Below are 21,569 nucleotides of genomic sequence, written 5' to 3'. Positions count from 1 at the left end.
TCGCAGCGGTCTGTGTCTTGTTTCAATTTGAACGCGTGACGATAAAATTTGGAAAAGGCAGCAAGTCACGGTCTATTGGGCGCAGTGCGCGCGACAAATAGTTCGTTAACTATACTACGGGTGGATTATCGACGTCATTCGAGTGCAAAGTGTCCAGAGTTTGGACGAGTCGAGTCTCTGTTGAGGGCTGGGGAACGCGAGGGCCGCTGTCAGAGCGAGCGCACCGGGATGTAAGCGTGGTTATCCCCTTTTAGGCAGCAGCAGCATCGTCAGCGGGTGGTGCGTCGGCGGGAGGAGCAGCATCGGCAGGAGCGGCGGTGGGCTTCTTGACCTTCTTCTTCTTGTCAGCGTTGGGGCTGGCGAGGACGAACACAGCAGCGAAAGCGAGGACGAAGAGTGCGACGCGCATTGTGATTGGTGGCTGACGATAAAGCCTGTAGATAAAAAACTCGAATCAGAAGATAGGAAGAGAGGAAGAAGAGGAGTGCTTACTACTGGTGAGTGGCTAAAAGTTTGCTGAGGAAGCGAGGAGCGGTGGGGCAGGTTTATATAGCTCTCCAACGTGTCTAGCAGCTTTACCCTATCGAGCATCCTTTCATTCATGCAGTTGTGCGGTATTGCGCAAGCCTGAGGTTATTGAGCCCGTTGGCGTCGTGTGGAGTCGAAAAGCAGAATAATTGCGCTAACCCACGCCATTTCATGAACTTGTTCGTTGGAGTGACAAGCGACACCATTCCTCTTGTCCTGGTGCGCTTGAACACGGAAAGAGGTGAGTTGCGTCAAATGATCACGATCTAGTGATGTGGAGAGGGGCCTGCGTAACTTATTTGTATCGCTCAATTAGTCTGACAGTATATTCAAGTCTTGGGGGTTCGTACTTTGTGGTAGCCCTGCTTGAACATCATGAAGGGCCCTTCCGGCATGTTCTAATTTTTGAAACGAGGTCACCGGGCGCTTCGTGGCATGCCATACTTACACAAAAGGCGAGGTTCGGAGTTGGGAGCTAAGATATATTAGGCATGTTCCGGGCGGACTCCCGGCCGACGCAACCCGCTCCACTTTGCACTGTTGCTAGGGGTTTCCAAAGTTACGCGGAGAAACCCCAGAAACCGGGTTTCTCAACTGTATTATCCGTGAATTAAGGAAATAGAAGGCCTTGCCGTGAATAGCCCATTCAATACACATCACTGGCACTTTTCGCTGTCGTGGCTTTTAGGAATCACCCTGTAACCATGTAGCTACCTACTTATTTAAGCTACCACACCAGAAGTATCAATGAGGCTTCTCTGCAAATAGCCGTCGATGAGGTTACTAGTCCATTAGTAGCGCGGCCACGTCTACGTGCGTAAAAATACAGCTAGATGTAGACAGAACACTATGCTATTTTCACCGTCTAGAATTCCAAAGCGTGAATATAGTTTCAACGGCAAGGAATAATCATATATTACCTTTGCGTACAAGGATTCCACCACCTTGCCTACTTGCTCCAATGTGTCGATCGCTGCGCCGTACATGGTCTAGATATTGCATCACGGTCGGCATGTCGTTCGAATTCATAGGGAGAAGTGCTTACATCAACTTCGGGCTCGTCGTAAATGATCAAGCATCCGCGGCCTTGGTCGAGCACGCCGTAAAATACCTTGTCGAGGATCATCTTGGACAATCTAGACACGATGGGGGTTTGTAAGTACTCTGATCTCAACAATATTATGGTTAGAGCTTACTTCGTCTCCACGGCCTGCCGCTCTTGACCCACAATCTGCGCGACGTACTCAATCTCGACAACGGAGTAAGGTTCGACGATTCGCAGGAGATTCTGCTCGAGCAGTGTGTCGTACAGGGCAGTCAAATGCGATCGGACGATTGGGTCAGTGGTAAGCTCTATAGACCAGCGTGTTTAGAGCCGTCCGAAATGCGTGGAGGGGTGAGTGCACCGTACCTTCCTGGTAGTCCCTCAAAGCTTTCTCGAAGTCTGCGAGATTCCGGTTCTGATGCGCCCGGGCGATAGCACGCATGCTCTCGACTTCTCGTAGCTGAGCATACTTCAGTGCTAGTTTGATGGTCAACAAGGAGTTGACATCGTCGGGCTGAAGGTACGTGAATGAGTTAAGATTTAAACGAGCGTTATGGGTTACCAACCAAGTTTAGCATGACTTTACAAAGGAGCATGTACTTGAAGGCGCCCAGAGCACTTTCCTCTCCCAAGGAACTCAAGCCCTCAAAAGCCTCAAAGAAGTATGAGTATGCGGTCGTCCAGTCTCTTTCCTCCGCGTGCAGTATACCCGCTTGGAGATCAAGTGCGCTCTGCAGGTAAGGTGGGCAATATATCGAGTTGGCTGCTGTCCTTGATGATGTCAAGGCAGCTTTGGCTTTCGGAAGATTACGAAGGCTCAAATGAGCTCGCGATTCGAGCAGGTGAACTTCCGTCAGGATGAGTTTATCATCGAGCCGCTTGAGCTCGGTGAGAAGTGTGTCGATGAGTTTGAGTGCCGGCTTGTGCTGTGCGGTATCAAGCTGCAGCGAGACGAGACGGGTCTCAAGACTGTGCTTCAGAAATATCCGCTTCTCCTGCTTCGCCCAGTCGATATTGTCTTTCAGCACTGCAATCTGTATTTGCTGGCTGTTCGGTATCGCATTGAAGAAGTCAAGCAGCGTTCGAATCAGTTTCGCTGTCTTTGCTTTCGCCGTCGACGACATGAAGCCCCGGGACAGAGTGATGAGCTGTGCGACGCCCTCTGCATTCTTCTGGTCGCGGTATAGCTCTCCGAGCTTTGCAAGTGCTGATTCTTGCTGATTCGATGCGGCCTCTATCTCGAGGACCTGCTTGTAGAGAGTTTCGGCGCGTGCTGGATCTGTTTCTTTGCAGGCCGCTGCCTGGTCGAGGAGCTCTTGGGCGGACATGGTGAAGGAGGTAGTACACGCGTCTTGCCGTGGGAACCTTGCGTTTATTAGCAGAGACGCGTCATTGCGCGCACACAAAGTCCTCTGTTCCAATGGCCGACGATATCGTGCTCCCAATTCCAAATCTCTCCCTGCCACAGCAACTCTTCGTGCTCTCGGCACCGTCGCTGACGGCCCTCCACGAGAATGCACGCACCGAACTCCTCAAAAACATCGAGGCCGACCGTAAGTGAACATGGACTTCTACGAGCAAGAAAGTTAATTATCCGCAATATGTAGAAATGGCGCCGTACTACCGCACAGTGACCTCTACATCGTCGGCCTCGGTGCCCCTAGACGATGCGCTGATTTCGGCCATGGAAAAGTCGAATGCGGAGGAACTCCAGAAGTTGGACGAGCGACTGGCTGAGGCAGAGAAGCAGGAAGGGGAGTCGGAAATCTCTGATGCTCTTCGAGCACGCGCAAACTACTTGACGCGTATCGGTGACAAAGTGCGTGATCGCTGTATCAGTATATTCTCAGTAGACTGACGTCCTGCTGTAGGATCGTGCTGTGGTGGCTCAGAAACTCGCTTTAGAGAAGACACCGGGACTGGGCTCACGAATAGACATCGTCCTCACTCTAACTCGCATTGGGTTCTTCTTTGGTGACCACGAACTCATCACAGAACACCTGACGAAAGCTGAGGCGTGAGTCTCATTCTGTGCTTGGATAACTACTTGCTCAAATTATTGTAGACTGATTGAAGAAGGCGGTGACTGGGATCGCCGCAATCGTCTAAAGGTTTACCATGGTCTTCATCTTCTTTCCATTCGCCAGTTCAAACGCGGCGGTGAGCTATTGCTGGACGCCCTTTCAACTTTCACTGCTACCGAACTTCTGTCCTACAATGATTTTGTTGCACTCGTCGTTATATCCTGCGCATTAACGCTAAGCAGAGTCGACTTGAAGAAGAAGGTCATTATATCCCCCCTCTCTTAGTGCGCTACTCAATCTCGACCTTCTACAAATCTAGATCATGGATGCCGCGGAAGTAAACCAAGTGCTCCCCGAAATCCCCCTTCTAGGCGACTTGGTAAAAAGTCTGTATGAATGTCATTATGACAAGTTCTTCGTTGCCCTTGGTATGTACTCTACTCTACTTCCGAATGAGAGCCATATTGAACTGTCACGAACGTATGCTTAGCCAGACTCGAACAAGAACACCTTACTCCATCTCGTGTCCTCTCGCCACATGCACGATATTACGTGAGAGAGATGCGGATACGCGCCTACACGCAGTTGCTCGAATCGTACCGCAGTCTGACACTGGACAGCCTGGCTGCCGCATTCGGCGTCAGCGTGGACTTCGTTGACAAGTACGTGCATACACTAAAAACCTCTTCGGTCCGTGACTAACTGCTCGCTCCCCAGTGAGCTCTCTCGGTTTATTGCTAGTGGTCGGCTACATTGCACGATCGATAAAGTCAACGGCATTGTGGAAACGACGAGACCGGAGCTGAAGGCAGCTCAATACGACATTCTGATCAGACAAGGCGACGCTCTCTTGACGGGCATACAGAGACTAAGCAAGGTGCTGTACTAATGTAGATATACGGATGTCATGATGCGTTCACGTTAACGAGGCTTCCCTTGACAAACTTCCTGGTTCCGCTCGGACGTATCCCTTGATCGGTTTAAAGTACAAGGATGCCTCGACATTTATCTAGGACCAACAATGCCCTACGAGTACACACAGCTAGGATACACGGTCTTAGACGGCGACCATGGTGATACGCTGGCGGTAAGTAGGTCGCCGCGTGGACCATCTGCTTGGGGAAAGTTAGGAATGGAATTTGAATTTGTGGGGGTTACCGAAAAAGAGCCGGCGATCAAAGTACAGTGCCTCGAAAGCTTTTGTTTGTAGGTGTGCTTTTCGTGTGGACGGCGAAGGCTAGGCATGGCACTTGCCGCTAGTATGATTTGGGTAACCCAAGGACTTTCTGCGAGATGAAGTTCCTACATATAGGTATTAATTATGGAGTCGTTGACAGAAGGTGTTGGTGAACATACAAGATCATTTCCCGTGAGACGGGAGCGATGCGCGGCACGAAAACTTCCCTCATGTAACGCTCGACGTGGACTGTTGGCGAGCAGTCAAATCAAATTGAGCACCAACAGATGGGCTCGGTACATACAATCGGCGGAATATCCCATTCCACCGTGTATCCTGAGGCAATTGAATGTCATGTCGAACGCCATGCGGGAAGTGGGACATACATTACAGCACGTTCGCTGTTAGATGGTCATCAGCAATGATCCTTCAGAATTCTGACATTTACGTACCATGCTTTGAAGGCAACCTCCGCAGCGAAATATTTGGCAGCGTTGCACTTAGCGCCAACGTCCGTGTTGCTCGAACCCTTATCTGCTGCGCGGTCGTCGTAGGCCTTGGCTGCGCTGTAGGTTAGAAGCTTTGCCGCCTCTAGATCGATCCACGATTGCTTGAGACAAAATTAGATGGAGCTCGATTTAGCAAGGAAACAACATACGGCAAGCGGGTGCTGGATCGCCTGGTTTTGGCCAACTTGTCTCCAATTAGAGATATCCACAAAGCCATGGGGTTGAACCTACTGGGCCGTCCGAAGACCACTCGCTCGGATGCGTACCTCGCGGCACGTCGCAATGCAGCAAGCCCAATGCCTACAGTCGGTCAGTAGAACCCGAGATGATTGACGCCGTATAAGTGGCAAACGAACCAAGGGCTTCTCCGGCCAACAAACACCTTTCAGCATTCATGCCATGTAGTATTCTACAGCAGTCTGTCAACTTCAACCAATGCAATGGAAATCGGAACAGACTGTTTGAAACCTTCGCCCTCTGCGCCTATTCTGTCGGCGACAGGAATCTCGAAGTCATCAAAGAAAACCTGCCGGGGAGGGCACAGTATCAGCACCAAATGCCGCACGTTAAATCAGCGACTTACTTGATTGGCGTCAATAGCTCTACCCCCCATCTTGGAGATCCTTTGGAGGTCAATTCCTCTTTTGGGAGTGACGCCGTCTTCCTTCTTGATGTCAGCAAAGAATAGGGAGAGACCCTTCAAAGGATTATCCAGTTGGTCCAGAGGTATTGTCCTAGCAAGTAAGACCATCTTCTGTGCTACCTGTGCTGAGCTGTCGTATTTGCGAATCATTGTGTTGCACACGTAGAATAGTAACAGGAAATTACGAGATCCATCTGTGACGGGGTTAGATTGACTTGTCGTGGGTGTAAGCTAACATAGACTTACATTTTCTTTCCGTTTACTATATATTTGTCGCCCTGGCGGGTAGCTCTGGTTTGTAGGTTCAATGTGTCTAAACCTGTGTTAGGCTACATAATATCTCAGACTCCTGTACCCTGCCAAGGTAGGCGAGAAGGCAGAGAATACCTCAGTAACACCAAAACATGCACGTTGGCTCCCAGAGATAATTGGGGGAAGCCAGCGGTTACGTTGATCTTCCGTGGCGAACGTCCAAACTAGAGGCATCGGTGAGCAACATTGAAGCAAGGCACACAGATGGCCCTTACCTGGTTGCACTATATGTTTTGATAAATGAAGCTAGCTCAGAACTTTGTGGGCCCAAACGGCGATAAAACGTACTGGCATAGACGTTGGCATGGATAGACTGAGCGCCAGCTATCCCTGCGCCACTTTCGGCAATTGTTTGCAACTTCATAGAAAATTCTATCAGCGTTATCTAAACCATGCGAGACGGGAGTTTAGTTCACCATGACTGTTGCTTCAGAGATGCCTAGGTTTGAGCCCCCATATTTTTCTGGCATGCAAACTGGGGTCCGTCAGCAACGTACGGAAGGAACACAACGAGAACGGACTTCCTAACCAACCGCCTGCAGCAAGGTCTCTGTGGAGATCACTTGGATAGCTTCCATCCCTACGAACAGGGTTAGTCTCTATCTACGTTGATTCAGAGTCGCCATCACCGACATATCCTTTTGCGCCCAGTACTCATCCGGGTACTTGCTACAGATACTGCCAATGGCTTGACATAATGAAAATGTCAGGGTATGTCTTCCAGAAACAGGCCCACGTCATGGACTACCTTCCCGAACTTGAATCTGGGACTCTGTGAATCCATCGAGGCTCATGCCTCTGGAAACATCATGATTGATACTCTACTTCGCCTGGTGGGAAGTCTGCGTACCCATACTGCCGTGTCTGTGAGACGTAACGAGTAGGAGACCCAAGTCTCAGTTTCTGTGCTGAATTCTTGCACAGGAAGTGAAATCCACGTTGTACCGTAGTATGAGCCATGTTGGTGCTGAGAACAGTCGTGAATGTCAGGGCCGACTCTCAGAAGTATGTATGTTGTGGCGTTGTGACCGTGAGAACACTATTGCTAATATGCTGATCATCCAAATTGAAATACCATGATCTGGGAAGGATATCGATATGGGCGACGAACGAAGCTCTCATTTGCACCATGACCATAGATGAGGATAATCGACATAGCTCCTTCTGGTTCGAAGATGGGAACCTCATTCTACATGTCCAAAACTGCGCCTTCAAAATCCACAAGGACATCTTCAGCCGTCACTCTCGCCTATCTCTCAGCCATGATCCTGAGTCAACGCCGAAGGCACTCAACAGCGCAGATAATGGCCAGGAAGCGCAGTACCTCCGTTATGTAGTTCCTCCAGAACGCGGGGTGACTGCAGACGATGTCGCAGTGCTTCTCGACTACATTTATTCCAACCCGTACGTTACTACAAGTGATTTGATATGAAGGCCACCATTGATCAAAGCCCGCTTACCCCAAGCCCGCTATCCCCCGAGACGCCATTAAGCCGCTTGGTCTCCCTCATCCGTGTCTCATCGACTGGCCAACTGGATTTACCTACTGTACATACCGCATCGATTAACCAATTTGTGCAATTATTCCCGGACAACCCGACCCCGGCGCAATACCACGAGGACCTGATTCAAGCTTTGTTACTCGCCCTGGAGTTTCAAATAGTCGCCGTAAGTCGAGTCGTTGAATATGTGATAATTTGGGATTCCATCATGGGTTATGTGTAGGTCCAAAAACGGTTATTTTATAGTTTCGTTGTTGCCTCCAATCTCGATCTTGAAAGCTTTGAATCTATTGTGCAAGAGGACAAACCAGGAGGCGTGTCTGTTGTTGATGTCCCTTCCACGTCGACAAGCAACCCAACCCTGTCACCCTTACCTGCTTCCCAAATCAAGCGGTGTAATGACCTCATGACAAAGATGGTTGAACACTTCACACCTCTCCTCTTCAGTCCTGCAACGACGCCTCACATGGCCTGCACAGATGTCTTCGCGGACACGTGGATGAACCTTGTTATACAACCCGCCATAGAGGATGACGGCGTGTGCAAACCCCTTGAAACCCTGGAGCGAATCAAAGGCGTAGATTGGGCAGCTCACGGCTTGTGTGCGGAATGCGTCCGCGAGAAAAGAGCAGAATGGAACGATGAACAAGTGCTAATTTGGAATCTCATGGACGAATGGTTGGCTGTAGGTCCTCTTGCAGTATAGCCACGGGCAACCCCACGTACATTAAGAAGGCACCCCCTAGTGCAAATGCTACCGTCTGTACTTCTATTCTTCAAACGTCAGGCGTTTCATCTTCTCCCGACTTCTGTTTATTCGTGGGTCCAAATCCCCGAGTGCAATTGGGGAAACAGTCCGCCTACAACCTCAAACAACATACATCAGTAAGCCGGGATGTCCACTTTCGATATTGGACGGTGAACGTGGGCCTTGAGTACCTTTCCCTGTCAACGAACACACTCAGTATTGTCCAACCACAGCACCAATAAAACGCAACAGCTACAATAGACTCTGCTTTGCTGTGTAGCATGCGACGGTCAAGACAGGATGTATCCTTCTCAAATCATGATTGATCTCAATCGCCATGCGGAACAAGCTTCGTTATAATTTTACTCATTGCACTTTGCTTTGCCTCAATGTGTGGCGCCCACACAATGCATTCGCCTTCGGTTTCCGGGTCCATCCAGCCCTTTTGTCCGTAGCCCTTCCATTGGCAATGCTTCTCTACACGTAGGTGTCTACGCCAGTACGGCTTTTGCCCTTCAAGTTGTGCAAACGTCGTGTGGCTATTTAGCCTCGACGAGATCTGGTTCACGACAAGTTGTTATTATTCCTGATATCCGTTTATGTGCTAATATGGCCTACAGATCATCATCAAGACCCACAATGCACTTGTTTAGGAGACCTCGGGAGGCGCATACCAGGCGCAAGGTTGGACGCCTTAACCTCGTCTTTGGTTCTCCGACCGTAGTCAGGTAAGATTGGTAACGGTAGGCCAGCATATAAAGGCGTCCTTGGGATCCTTGGATCATCGACTCATTAACCTTCAACTTCTCTCTGTTTTGGCAGTTCCTCCGCGATGCTCGTAAAGCGTGTATCGCGTACACCCGATCACCACACTCCACAGTCGCCACAAATATCCACCGAAAGACACGGTTTACGCAGATTACGATGGGGAATCTTTGAAATCGCATTCGAGCCCCCGAGTCGGAGGTATGCGTTCCTGGGCTGTGTCAGCTCCTGGCCGAGAATACCCCCATCGGTGCCATACGCTGCAAGGCTTCTGCGCGACGTCTTTTCCATTGCCCCATTCACGTTTGCCACTTACATTCTGGCATGCTTGTGGACAACTGGGTCGTCTATCCTGTCCCTTTATATGGCCATCATGGCCGTCGATCTAGTATGTATAGCATACAGTCCTGCGAGACAACTGACGGATGCATGTCGCAGATGTCAGGCCCAATTCAATGTGTTAATGACGGTGGCATGGGCCCACTACCGGCTTTGGTATACAGTTTCATGGCTTCTACGCTCGTGTCTACACTTGTAGAACGTATGAAGTACGGCGCTACTATATATTTCGACACAGCATCACTTATCAACCTGAACTCTGTGCAGGAAAGACACTTCAATGTCTTTACGTGGACACCTTCGAAGTTATTTTCTTCCACAACTTGTAAGAGGTATGTTGAACCCCGTCAACGTGTTTTTAAACTAACCAATCCGTTGCTTCTAGCGAAGCTTGAGGCCAGGGCAGTAAATGATAGTAAGTACTTGCGATCTCTACTTTCCCATATTTCGCTAATATATACTCAGCATCCTACCCTGAACCATGGCAGTTTGAGGAGGTTGCCCCAGGTTGGGCCATCATCGAACAATTGTGCTTTAAAGCAAGCATTTTCTGCGTCGCATTCATACAAGCGTGCATTCTCCTTTCGTTGTATCTGAAGAAGACCTCCTTGGAGTTCAAATTGCTGGTCGTCTTCGGCGTTTACTACCCCATATTACTTTATACCATCCCTTCTGATGGAGTAGGCGGTGCAGGTTAGTCGTCTATCTGATCAAATGTGGCCACACCCACTTACGTTGCCGCTTAAGAGTACACGTTTTGGACGAGCAATCCATACTATCGCCGCCTTGCCGCTTTGTACATGCTCATTTTCTCACCGAAATACGAGGAAGATATCCGTAAAGATGGTATCTCGTCATTTCTAGCTGCAGGCAAGTCTACCGCCCGCTTGATGCTTGTGGATCCTCCGATCTCTGATAAGAATATAACACAGAATATGAGAAAACCTCAAGGGACCTTGGTGTCCATCGGCCTGATGCAACAGCATTGGCGTCGAATGATATTCCTCGACCGTTGCTGTGGGATCTGTGGAGCTGTATTATCCTCGACCTCCCTGTTGTAAGCTACTCTATTGTTGTTCGCACCGGCAAAGGGGTTGAATTCTGATAATCCAGCTTGCATTTGCACTTACACTTCCGTGGTCGTCGCCCACAAATTGCATCGCCAAGTCCCTTTTGTTACGCCTCATGACCGAGTCAATTCGCAGCAACGTTGATTTATGTCTGCGAATGAGATCCACTTTCGACGACACCTGCCAGCAAGCGGAAAGATTCTATGTCCCTTTTACAAATGTCCCAGCCAGAGAAGAGCTCGGAGCACCTTCCTTCCCCGCAGCGAGCTCGAAAGGGATGAAAGTACAATTTAGGTACGTTGCTCTGCGACCATTTGCGCTGAAAGCTGAATCAAAGCAACCTATGTCAGTGACGTGCGCGTCACGCGCGAGGATGCCGAAAGGGACGTTCTTCGCAACCTCAGTTTCATTGTCCACCCCGGGCAAATTGTCGCTATCGTGGGCCCGAATGCGAGTGATAAATCGATGGTGCTCAAGCTACTTCCTCGCCTGATAGAACCGTTAAGTGGAGCAATACTAGTCGACAACCGGGCAATTGAATCAATCAACTCTGAGGCGCTCCGAGATTCCATGACAGTGTTGCTCCAGACGCCAGACGACCTCTATCCCATTTCTTTGAAGGAAAATATAACGTTTGGTCTGGCCAATGGATATGATTTCGGTTTGGATCTGGTTGATCGTGCCGCTCGATTAGGAGGCGCATACGAACTTATACGTAGGTTAGGGTACGATGCCATTCCGACCGTAGTCCCCGTCCTAGGCCAAAGTATGGGAGCCAGCTCTAAGGCAGCCGTTGACGCACGGAACTCTGCGATGTCGGCTCGACGCCCCGTGCAGCTAACTCGTGAAGAGATGCAAAGAATACTTGCGTAAGATATCTTCTCTATCAGTTGCATACGTCTAAATGACTTTTGTTTCTAGTTCTCGCGCCTTCTTTCGGATTCTATGCAACAACCCACGCCTGGTAGTTATTGGAGACGCCTTTTCCGAACTCGACCCAGTGACCGAGACCAATATTTTGAACAACTTTATCTCTCTCCGGAAAGGACGAAGTATCATCTATGCAGCACATAGGGTGAATAACGTTGTGACTCAGGCTGATTTGGTCCTGTAAGATTATCCCTCATACCGGATCGGCTCTTAAAACTGACTGGTATCAGATACATGGAAAACGGGTTGGTGGAGCAAGGCACTCATCAACAATTGCTTGATGCTGGAGGTGGATATGCTGCTATGTTCGCGACGAATTGTTTGAAATAATCTCTATATATATATACGCTCTTACTATATCCTATACTAACATTATAATTTATTGTATCAGTATTATTATGTACCCTTAGGACCTTATGCCTATGTCCTGGTTTTGACTTTGAACAAAGGGGTCTCCTAAATTGTCTCCTATTTCTTGTGACCTTTCTCAAATTCACACGCCTGTTCTTGACTCAGTGCCATCTTTTTCTGTGCATCCTCTCCAGTGCATCGACCAGAATGGCAAAGAAGAAGAATAAGCAAGTGAGAATACGCACCCGTATCCAGGTAACCCTTACTTACCATATCCTGTAGATTATCCGGCCATGGTGCTGGTATTGCGAACGGGAGTTCGAAGACGAGAAAGGTATGATAAGCCCTCCCCATCGTAGTTGAGCTGGCGCTGAGAGGCATGTAGTCTTGATGCAGCATCAGAAGGCCAAGCATTTCAAATGTGGAATGTGTCCTCGACGCCTCAACACCGCCGGCGGCTTGGCCGTTCACATCCAGCAAGTTCATAAGTTAGAGCCCGAAAAGTAAGTGACCATACAGCATTCGAGGGCGTGGATCTGACATCGTATAGCCTCCCGCGCATCGACAACGCGTTGCCGGGCAGAGATGGGTACGAAGTGGAGATTTTCGGCATGGAGGGGATTCCTGCCCCGGATGTGGCGGATTACAAGCGTCGCAAGGAGATTGAGTTGGGACTGGCAGCGGGATCCATCTCGCAACCCCCGGTGAAGCGACAAAAGGTTGAGAGCCGACCTCTTTCTGAAGAAGAACTAAGGGCGCAACTCGAAGCCCATAAAGCCTTAATGGGTAGCGCTACCGATGGAAAACCGTCTGCGTCTGCCGCTGACCCTGGTGCTGTTTATGGCGCACCACCGCAAGCGTACTCGGCCGCTCCTGTGCCAGCCCCAATTATCCCTGGGCACCCCCCTATGCCTGGAATGCCTGGAATGCCTCCCCCATTCTTCCACCCCCCAGGTATGCCTGGAGGCCCACCCTTCCCTCCGATGCCTGGTATGGGGATGCCGCCTGGGATGCCACCTGGGTCAGTCTATCTGATTTCGCTATTCCAGCCATTAGTGCTCATTGTCTCATAGACCCCCTCCTGGATTTCCAATGCCACCTGGCTTCCCAGGCATGCCTCCTCCAGGAATGCTTCCTCCTGGAGCCCCCCCATTCCTGCCACCAGGGCCTGGTATGCGCCCACCATTCCCTCCTCCGCACGGTGTTGGCCCTCCGCCAACTTTCGTACCTGCAGCTAGCTCCCAACAAGCATCTCCTCCACCACCGTCTGCCACGCCCAGTTCATCAGGTGCGACACCTAACCCGCAACAGATGTCAAATAATGTACAATCTGCTCCGCCGCCCAACGGGCCTACATTACCCAATCCGGCGCTCGAACAAACTATCCCGCCTTTCAAGAAAGCCACAAGTCTCAAGTATTCTGATGCCAACTTCTCTCCAGTACGTGTATCCCCTTCCTCAGCATGCCACAACTCCTGAACATCCGTTATTTCCAGGAAGAACGTCGTGCCTATCACCCAAAGTACTTCACCCCAAAGACAAATCAACCATTGGAAGAGTCCAAAGGGAAGAAGAGGGCTAGAGCTGAGGACTTTCTCTGACGTCTTTCCCAGTTCGAACTTACCGTCCATCTTTAATGCGGTTGCTTTTCGATGCACTTCTTCGACATATCTACGCCATGCAAGTTAACTCAACCGACTAATGTTGACGAACGTTATGGGTGGATAAGGGACTTGGTGGTGGCGAAGCGACTTTTCAGTCCGTCCCAATTCATCCAATTCATTCTGCGCCTGTTGTCTCTATACTCATCATCTCTCGCGTGCTGCTGTGGTCAGGAGGTGGACCCAATATTTAGGTACGGAGCCACTTCCTTCTCCCCATTCTACTTGGGAAGTACGTATTACTTTCATATCCATGTACCACGGTTGGTCTTTTCCTTTTCGTAATCATGATAGTTCTACGCGCGCGATTGTCAGAAAAGTAAGTGTGAATTAGTTGATGCCTGTTTCTTTGTTCCGGCCGTAGGGAGCGTCACCAATAGTCCGCTCCAGTATACTTCTGTGCTCTCTCCTCATAGCCTCATGGAACTCACGTCACCCGAGTTGCTGATGCACGGATGGGGTCTGCAGGATGGCCAGCAGTGTGAAGTAGTTAGTGAGAGATGTACTACTTTTATCCGCTCTACTAACGTGTTTGCAATAGTACATTGCAGCCGTTACAGCTAGAGTCGTATGCTCCTTCCATCAAGTAATTGTCTAGATATAAATAGTTTGGAATATATCGATGTTCATTTTGAAAACCTCTTCTCTCGTGCGTTCTCCACGTCTGTGACTGTTGTTATGAGAAAGTTGATTAGTCTTCGGGGAGAGCGCATTATCGCCGATCATCTGGGAAGTAGATAACCCCGCTGCACAGTGAAAAGTGTTTTGGTCTCCACATAGCTGACAGATAACATTGACAAGCGGAGCGCTGAGTTGTGGCTTAGCCTGGAAAAGGTAATGATTCCCTTGCAATTCGTACATTATTAGCCCAAGGCAAGGAAGCTCTTATGTTATGTTAGGACATGTGAACGCCTCAACCGAACAACATGTGTGAGAATGAGTTCTTTGATACGACCACGCGATTATGCCTTCCATCACACTGCTGTACCCAAAACGGGCGTTGACTGATCAACCTGAATCACCGAAGATTCAAGAATAATTGAAATCTGAGGTCTTCTTCTACGTTGAGATCTAGTACATAATCAAATTACACATACAAGGTATATTGATACATTGAAACTAGCAGTCAGTTGGTGGGTCCGTTCCAACGCCAGTACAGGGTATGTGAAAAAAGACCAAAGAGAATTGCATAGGAAGCGTCTGCCTGTGGAAAATACAAAGCAAGAAGCCTGAGGCACCCCATGCTTGGGCCTAGGCCTATGATCCGAAGGGTCCAAAGCGCGATTCGAAGAAGGTGGAGTTTATTCCACGACTTCGAAGCGACTTCGTTTGCCTGCTCGTGAATCGCTGGGGTCGTCCAGCGAACGCTTTTCTCCTCCGCTGGATTCGCCCATGGACATACCAAGGTTCAAGCCGATGGCGCCGGAGAAGCTTTCTCCGTTAACGAGATTCTGCAGGATCGCGTTATACTGCTCATCGGTCAGGCCCATCCCGGCAAGGGGATTCAACCGTCCATCATCCTCGCCAATGCCAGAGAAGCCGACGTTGTTGAGGGTGTTGTCGGTGGCGCTACCGTCATTGCTGGGAGCCGACATGACAGCAGCTTGCGACGTTAGTGCTTGTTCGAAGCCAGTATCCGAGAGAGGAGGTATGCCTAGCGAACGAGGGATACGGGCCATTTGTTGAATGACCTTGAGGTGCATAAGATGTTTCTAAAGGTGATCGTGGGTCTCGCTGTCTCTCACGGATTGTGTAAAACAGGGACGAACCTCGAGCATGTCTAATAGACCTTCCTTAGTGAAGGGTTTCGGTAGAATATCATTCATGCCTATCAATAGCAAGCGCGTTAGTTCTGGAATTCGAGAGAAAAGAAGTAAAGACGTTGAATACCGGAGGAATAGTATGTCATTATATCGTTGGGCTTTGAATTACTGGTCATTGATATAATAGGTGTCATATGGTCGAATTTGCGAATGAGGGAGGTCGCAGACACCCCATCCAGCTTCGGCATTACAATGTCCTAGGAGAAATCATTCGAAGTCAAATCACCAACTGTCATAACAAAACACCGTGCCGAGGAACGTACCATTAGAACTAGATCATACTTCTCTAAATTCATTTTGTTCACCGCCGCGACGCCGTCCATAGCAACGTCGATGGTGCAGCCAAACACCTGCAGGAACTTACTGCTGAGTTTACGACTAACAGCATCGTCGTCGACGAGTAGAACACGGGGAGGCACGGCCCATCCTGGAACGAACGTCGAACGTCTGACAGTGAGCTTCTGCTTCTTGCTGGACCCTGGGGAAGACGCCGTTTGGCTTGAGGAACTTCCTGGACTGGTACCAGCGGAGTCCGTGTACGCCCGTTCAGATCCAAAGCCACCCGGGTTGTCTCCATCTTGGCCCTGCGTTCCAGCCTGCCCTGGGCCCTGGGGTATTAGTCCAGGGAATCCGGAGAGCATGGAGAGGCTGTTGGCATCAAAAGACCAATTCCCGTTCGTGTCCTCGACATTGCTCTTTGGCATTAAGTGACCCACAGTATACACCTGCAGGCCTTGGTGTGATCCAGGGCTTGTTTCGTTGCCGTCAGGCGTCTGGCCAGGACCCCACGCGCCAATGATAGGTATCCCAGTAGACCGAGAAGCACTCGCTGTACTGGACCGACTGGGAGGACTCTCTTCGGCCGCCCGGAGGTCCGTAGTCGATTGCGAAGGCATAACGACTTCTTCATCCATGCTGTCTTCTTCAGGGGAAGAGGTGTTGAACATATTCGACGTCGACGTCGACGCGCCCATATTGAACGACCCAAAGGCCCGTTGGTCGCCTCCGCCTCCACTTCCGCCAGGTCGACTACGTTGCGCCTGCAACTCGCCGATCTGGGCCAGCGCCTCCTGCCTGGTCATAATGGGCGGCGGCTTTCCAGAGCTGGAGCTACCCTCGCCTGGGCCATCAAACCTCGTTAATCCGGCATTAGCCGCGGCGGCCCAGATTCTCGACGAAGGTCTATCCATGCCTCGTCCCCTGGTCGATCCGTTGCCATTGTTATTTGAAGCCATCAACCCTCCGTCTGCACCAAAAGAAAGCCCTGCTACCTCCGCGCGTTTCGAGATCTGACTCATTTGTACGAGTGTCGCTCGAGCGACATCGGACTCTGGGTAGGCACCCATCATTCGTTGGGCTTCTTGAGTGGGGAGGAAGGGGTTCTGATCGGATACCGTGCCAGTAGGATCGTTGCTCGCACCGATGCGTGCTGCATTTTTCGATTTGCCTGTGTTGGTGTTGGTGAACGCCCAGGAACGTGTTTCGAGTAGTTTATTGCCGTGGAGGGTTGGGGAGGTCACACGGAGACCCAATGGAATGCGAAGGAACGAATGGTTTAGACGTGTGGGAGACAGAGCGGTTGGGATTCGAGTTGCAGGGGATTATAGAAAAAAAAAGCAGAAAAAATCGTCAGCACAACGTAATTTTGCTGGAGCAATGAAACGGATTGCGAGTAAGACTATCGTGTCCTAAGAGCGGGCGGGGGGTAAGACTAATACTACAAGATCATACAGGTATAGTGCAGGAAGGCAACTGTAACTACAACGACTTTATGTTCTAATGGCGAGGGGAGAGAATTGCACGGGATGGCGAGGGCTGAAAGCCATTTAGAAGGCCTTTTACTCACCATTCTCGATTTGCAAAAAGTATTGAATGAGGTTTTGCATAAGGCTGTCCTGCTGGGCCATGTTCCTCTGGAATGTGACCATTTCCACTAGTACATCCTGGTAGTTGCGCTCGAGATTTCGTATTCGGGACGCCATCTCGTCCTGAGACTGAGTTAGGCGTTCCACTTGTCCTTGAAGAGACTCGACCTGGTGCTGGGTAGCGGAGGAGGCACCAGGATAAGGCCCCGGAGAGGTGGACGATAGCGGTCGGTTGGTAGAAGGATTAGTTTGTTTCCGCTGTGTTGGGACCTTTCTCTTGATATTCTCGAGCGCATCGCGGCGATTGGCATGAAAGTCGGGATGTCGGAACATCCAGCTCTGAATAGCGGACTCTGTCAGCGGCTGACGTTTGGTGTTAGCGGGGAAATAACCCACATGCTCGCCAAATTGATTGTCATCTGTGTTTTTCACCTAGGGCAATTATGGGACGATCTCAGGTGATAGGCCAGGTGATAGCGCAGTGAGCGGCTTACCTTGTGGAAATCGTACTTGTTTAGCTGCCGAACAAAGCTAGCGAAGTTGGAATGCTTGAACATTCGTGGTAGTATGGATTTCGTGAATTCGTTCATGTCCTGAGCTGGGTGTCGGCGGTGGGAGCATTATGAACGGAGGGTAAAATACCTTGACCACGAAACAATCGCCCTGTGGGCCCCATGATACTACATGTTGGAAAGACTGATCCTCCAGCATTCTGGCGGGCGGTGGGCGTTAGAGATAGCTGCCGGCGGGAGAACACGGCTGTGAGACTCACTTGTACAGTTTCTTGACAAAATCACTGGTAGTTGGCATGCCATCCTCGCCGGCTCCTGCGCCGGACTCTGGATCCTTGTGATCTGGGGGAGGCATGGTGTGTTGCTGGGCTTGTGAGGACTCGCGCTTTACTGCCGAGTCAAGGCGTTGCTCCTGTCTGTTAAGCTGTGAATGGAACTGTGAGGGATGCATGTCGTCACGCGAACTAGATGTCCTATGCACATTTGGCCACGAGTTCAGGGAACCAGCGGGCGAGGGCAGGGGTGGAAGCACAGTGCCCGAGCTTGAGTATGTGGGTAGGTGGGAGGTACGAGGAGGCGGGGGCTGCGGGGGGAACCTTGCTGCTGGGGGCGAGAGATTGGATAAGGGTGGCAGGGTGTAGGAGGAGGGGGGAGGGAGCTGGAGGGCGGACGGCGGGGGGAGATGAGATGAGTGGAAGAGATTCGTGTGCCTGTTGGTGTATTGTCCAGCCTGGTCCATTTATTGATTAGAAAATGAGAGGCGGCAAGATGAGCGCGGTCCAGTGCAGCTTTCAGGTCGATCCTAAATATCACATCCCGCTTCTCGGCATCTTCCTTGTGTCTCTCAGCCCCTGTCTCCGCGCCTCCTTCCACTCTCATACTCATGCCATATAACGTACACCTTCTCCACACAGCTTTCTATTTTATTCCATCCATTCTCGTCGCTGCGCTACACCTCCAGCTCATCTCCCTCCTCCGGGGTCCTCCAAACCCCTGCCGCCTCTGCCGAGCCAGATCTCGTCCAGACCAGCCCAGACCGCCCACATGGCCCACGATCACCGGCAATGGTTCATCCATGTCAGAAGTAAATCATAACACCCTCTGCGACGACCACAATCTCTATATGTTATTTTATCTACTGCCAGCCTATGTAGCTGTATAGTCACTGCTCTCGCCTAACTTGTTGTTCCGTCACTTCACCGGCATCTTTCACTACACGAAACGGCGAACATTCTTCCTTATGAAACTCTCCTATAAAAGGCCCAATTCAAACACACGGTCGTAATGTTGGCGATCTTCCGTCCCCAGTATCAGTACGGCCATATCGCTGGCAATCGTAAGAACCTTGTGGCTTGGGATCTTTTTGACACAGGACCATCCCCCACCGTCCGTTCATTTACGAGAACGGTCCGTAAACTTGCACCGCCGCTCCTCTATGAGTAACTCCGCCTTGTCATTGGCTGCCCACCTTATCAATCGCCCATCGACATGCCATCTCCGAGTAGTTGCCCTTACATGGAGTCTGTTGTTCGAGACACTGTACGACATCCTGCGACTTCTCCAACCGTAGTCCGCCCTCAAGAACGCGGAGACAATGAAGGCTAAGACCACGCGGCGTCCAGGCTCTGGGCTCTTGACGTGTGGACACTCGGTTGTTATGTCCCACAAAATCACGCGTCTGCAATACGCGGTACTTACCACGATCCCTAAAGCCAACTCACCCGCGCAAAACAACAAATATCCTCGAGGAAAGAGGGCCAACTGCGGCCAATCTGTCAACGCCGAACGAAAACGGTTAAATTAACAGTGCATCATCACAGACGAGAAATCGACAACCGCCACATCAAAACACTCTTCCGACACCTTTACACACGAAGCATTCTTCTTCACCCAGCAAGCCTCCGAGAACACTCTTCAATCCCCTTCCGGAACAATTCCAACAAAGTTGTCCACCTATTCGTGGGTCGCCGGGAAGTACTGCGAGGGTGTTCCCTTGATGATGGGATGATGATGGGAAGGTGGAGTATACTTGTGCAGGTACGATGTTCTGTGGGGCATTGATGTATGGGCCACCGCTAGACATCGATGGGCCTTGGGGTTCTGGGTAGGAAGACCGTGCGCGTGGCGATGTGAAATTAGGGAGAGGTCGCTGAAGAGTGGTACTGTGAGTCGTATTCCTCTTTAGCCGCGGTACAGCCGACGTCGCTGAGCGACGCAGCGTCGAATCATTGGTGCCCTCGTCAGCACCCCACGACGCCCAAGTCAACGGCCCTGAAAATAGTTTGGCAAATTTCTGCCAGCATTTCTTACATGGATTTAGAGGGTCAGAATGTTTGAACCCCGTGTTGTTACCTAGGTACGTAATAGTCAGAGTAAAATCTTTCGAGGTCAAAATGTTAGCTTACATTTGTCGCAAACGTAGCCGTTGGGATACACGAGGACTTTGCCGTCGCGCATTAAAGGATGCCCTGGTGTAGGCACTTGCGTGGGACGCCCATCATTTGGGCGAGATCCACTCCCCGATGATGAGCCAGGCGTCGGGGACGTCGTGCGAGGCCTCTGTGGAAGCGGCGGAGGTGGGCCGGAAGGGGGGGCATACTGGCTTGGTGAGCCAGGCGGGGGACCCGATGGTGGGGGGTATAAACCAGATCGTCCGGGAGGTGGTCCAGGCGGTGGCGGGTACGCCCCCGGGGGCGATTGTAAATTAGGCGTTGAATGGGACGCGTTAATATTTACGTTTCCCGTCGGTTCAGTTACCACTGAGACGTCCGAACCAGCGGCGTAGAAATCGCGAGCAAAATCTGAAGTCGCAGCCTCAGGTGGAGGAGGAGGGTGAAGAGTTGGTGATGTAGCGGGGGAAGAAACAGATCGCGCATGAAGTTGTTCTGAGGGGTGTCGGGGAGGCGGAGGGGGTCTATAACCTGTATGGTTGGGAGTCACTGGTGCATAACTCGGGCGCTGGAACGATTGCTGTTGGCCTGGGTATGCATTCCATGATCGGCCAGTATGTGACGGCTGTAACGGGGGTGTACTAGAGTATCCAGTTTGTCGGTACGTAGTTGGTCGGCTTATCTCCCGAGCAGTTAACGTTAACTGCCGCTCTAACTCGCCCGCTAGATCAGAGAGTAATGATATAGGCCCCCTAGCGCGCCGTGACGGAGTGCTTGTGACGCTTGGTGTTTGAGCCCAACTAGTGGATGAGGCAACGGATTGTCCAGTTGGCTGTGGGACTAGGTGTGGTTGGATACGCGGAGCAGGAGGAGGCCTCTGGAAAGGCCGTATTGGACCATACTCGATCGTAGCTTCTCCATGATACGTGTCCGCCGCCGGAGTGTACGCCGGTGGAAGCTCTGTGTCTAAGCCAAAGTCATCTGCATCTGGATTCTGTTGTCTAGCATTCGATTGAGACGACTCTGCAGGAGGATCGGAGGCGTGTCCGTTGCTTTGTGGAGCTGTACCCGAGACTGCGGATGCACTTGGTGCAGTCGATGGTGAATCAGTGAACGGTGGCGGAGGCGGCGATGAAGGGACCTGAGATCCTGTATTCGCTGGCGTCTGTTGATTAGAGCGAAACGGATTGTGAGCAGACGGTTGTAGCGTGGTCATGAAGGTCGTTTGTGCGCAGTGACATCTGCGCACTGCTATTCCTGGTAGAGCGCCTAGTTGGTTCGAAAGGGTATGCCAAACATGGGCACTGCCACACCGGCGATTGTCACTGGTTTACTTCCGAAATCGAGCGCCGTTCGCCTAGGAGATTATTCGGAA

The 21,569-nt window shown here is 50.8% G+C and overlaps 8 protein-coding genes across 8 annotated transcripts; 4 read left to right on the top strand and 4 right to left on the bottom strand.

Moving 5' to 3' along the window:
• Positions 1 to 1,375: 1,375 nt before the first annotated feature.
• Positions 1,376 to 2,901, bottom strand: RPN6 (26S proteasome regulatory subunit rpn6; the record flags this gene model as incomplete). Its single annotated transcript, XM_036770352.1, has 6 exons — positions 1,376 to 1,393; positions 1,449 to 1,517; positions 1,574 to 1,664; positions 1,725 to 1,881; positions 1,940 to 2,087; positions 2,140 to 2,901. 6 exons carry the CDS (start codon positions 2,899 to 2,901, stop codon positions 1,376 to 1,378), a joined length of 1,245 nt encoding a protein of 414 aa, XP_036636197.1.
• A 92-nt stretch (positions 2,902 to 2,993) lies between these two features.
• On the top strand, positions 2,994 to 4,486 carry PC9H_000696 (uncharacterized protein; the record flags this gene model as incomplete). Its single annotated transcript, XM_036770351.1, has 7 exons — positions 2,994 to 3,126; positions 3,181 to 3,392; positions 3,445 to 3,590; positions 3,639 to 3,858; positions 3,917 to 4,025; positions 4,088 to 4,259; positions 4,315 to 4,486. 7 exons carry the CDS (start codon positions 2,994 to 2,996, stop codon positions 4,484 to 4,486), a joined length of 1,164 nt encoding a protein of 387 aa, XP_036636196.1.
• Positions 4,487 to 4,853: 367 nt separating this feature from the next.
• PC9H_000695 (uncharacterized protein) lies at positions 4,854 to 7,198 on the bottom strand (the record flags this gene model as incomplete). The annotated part of the gene is made up of 19 exons (XM_036770350.1): positions 4,854 to 4,899; positions 4,954 to 5,023; positions 5,079 to 5,110; positions 5,161 to 5,175; positions 5,227 to 5,384; positions 5,433 to 5,467; positions 5,515 to 5,583; positions 5,640 to 5,692; positions 5,742 to 5,809; positions 5,867 to 6,056; positions 6,173 to 6,255; positions 6,314 to 6,402; positions 6,454 to 6,462; positions 6,527 to 6,596; positions 6,655 to 6,713; positions 6,760 to 6,818; positions 6,872 to 6,926; positions 6,987 to 7,036; positions 7,089 to 7,198. The coding sequence occupies 19 exons, from the start codon at positions 7,196 to 7,198 to the stop codon at positions 4,854 to 4,856; spliced, it is 1,320 nt and encodes a 439-aa protein (XP_036636195.1).
• Positions 7,199 to 7,367: 169 nt separating this feature from the next.
• On the top strand, positions 7,368 to 8,446 carry PC9H_000694 (uncharacterized protein; the record flags this gene model as incomplete). The annotated part of the gene is made up of 3 exons (XM_036770349.1): positions 7,368 to 7,642; positions 7,690 to 7,906; positions 7,964 to 8,446. The coding sequence occupies 3 exons, from the start codon at positions 7,368 to 7,370 to the stop codon at positions 8,444 to 8,446; spliced, it is 975 nt and encodes a 324-aa protein (XP_036636194.1).
• Positions 8,447 to 9,320: 874 nt separating this feature from the next.
• PC9H_000693 (uncharacterized protein) lies at positions 9,321 to 11,922 on the top strand (the record flags this gene model as incomplete). Its single annotated transcript, XM_036770348.1, has 10 exons — positions 9,321 to 9,641; positions 9,692 to 9,917; positions 9,978 to 10,007; positions 10,058 to 10,285; positions 10,340 to 10,438; positions 10,525 to 10,649; positions 10,706 to 10,956; positions 11,013 to 11,531; positions 11,584 to 11,772; positions 11,823 to 11,922. The coding sequence occupies 10 exons, from the start codon at positions 9,321 to 9,323 to the stop codon at positions 11,920 to 11,922; spliced, it is 2,088 nt and encodes a 695-aa protein (XP_036636193.1).
• A 228-nt stretch (positions 11,923 to 12,150) lies between these two features.
• Positions 12,151 to 13,544, top strand: PC9H_000692 (uncharacterized protein; the record flags this gene model as incomplete). Its single annotated transcript, XM_036770347.1, has 6 exons — positions 12,151 to 12,174; positions 12,226 to 12,277; positions 12,329 to 12,446; positions 12,494 to 12,964; positions 13,017 to 13,383; positions 13,440 to 13,544. 6 exons carry the CDS (start codon positions 12,151 to 12,153, stop codon positions 13,542 to 13,544), a joined length of 1,137 nt encoding a protein of 378 aa, XP_036636192.1.
• Positions 13,545 to 14,905: 1,361 nt separating this feature from the next.
• Positions 14,906 to 18,543, bottom strand: SKN7 (kinase-regulated stress-responsive transcription factor skn7; the record flags this gene model as incomplete). Its single annotated transcript, XM_036770346.1, has 10 exons — positions 14,906 to 15,316; positions 15,374 to 15,432; positions 15,495 to 15,624; positions 15,691 to 16,874; positions 17,274 to 17,631; positions 17,689 to 17,724; positions 17,787 to 17,885; positions 17,935 to 18,004; positions 18,065 to 18,228; positions 18,286 to 18,543. 10 exons carry the CDS (start codon positions 18,541 to 18,543, stop codon positions 14,906 to 14,908), a joined length of 2,769 nt encoding a protein of 922 aa, XP_036636191.1.
• A 1,104-nt stretch (positions 18,544 to 19,647) lies between these two features.
• On the bottom strand, positions 19,648 to 21,410 carry PC9H_000690 (uncharacterized protein; the record flags this gene model as incomplete). Its single annotated transcript, XM_036770345.1, has 3 exons — positions 19,648 to 20,156; positions 20,210 to 20,835; positions 20,893 to 21,410. 3 exons carry the CDS (start codon positions 21,408 to 21,410, stop codon positions 19,648 to 19,650), a joined length of 1,653 nt encoding a protein of 550 aa, XP_036636190.1.
• Positions 21,411 to 21,569: the final 159 nt, after the last annotated feature.

This window comes from Pleurotus ostreatus (assembly GCF_014466165.1).
Source record: "Pleurotus ostreatus strain PC9 chromosome Unknown scaffold_1, whole genome shotgun sequence".
NCBI classification, from domain to species: domain Eukaryota; kingdom Fungi; phylum Basidiomycota; class Agaricomycetes; order Agaricales; family Pleurotaceae; genus Pleurotus; species Pleurotus ostreatus.
This window is presented reverse-complemented; position numbering and strand designations above follow the sequence as displayed.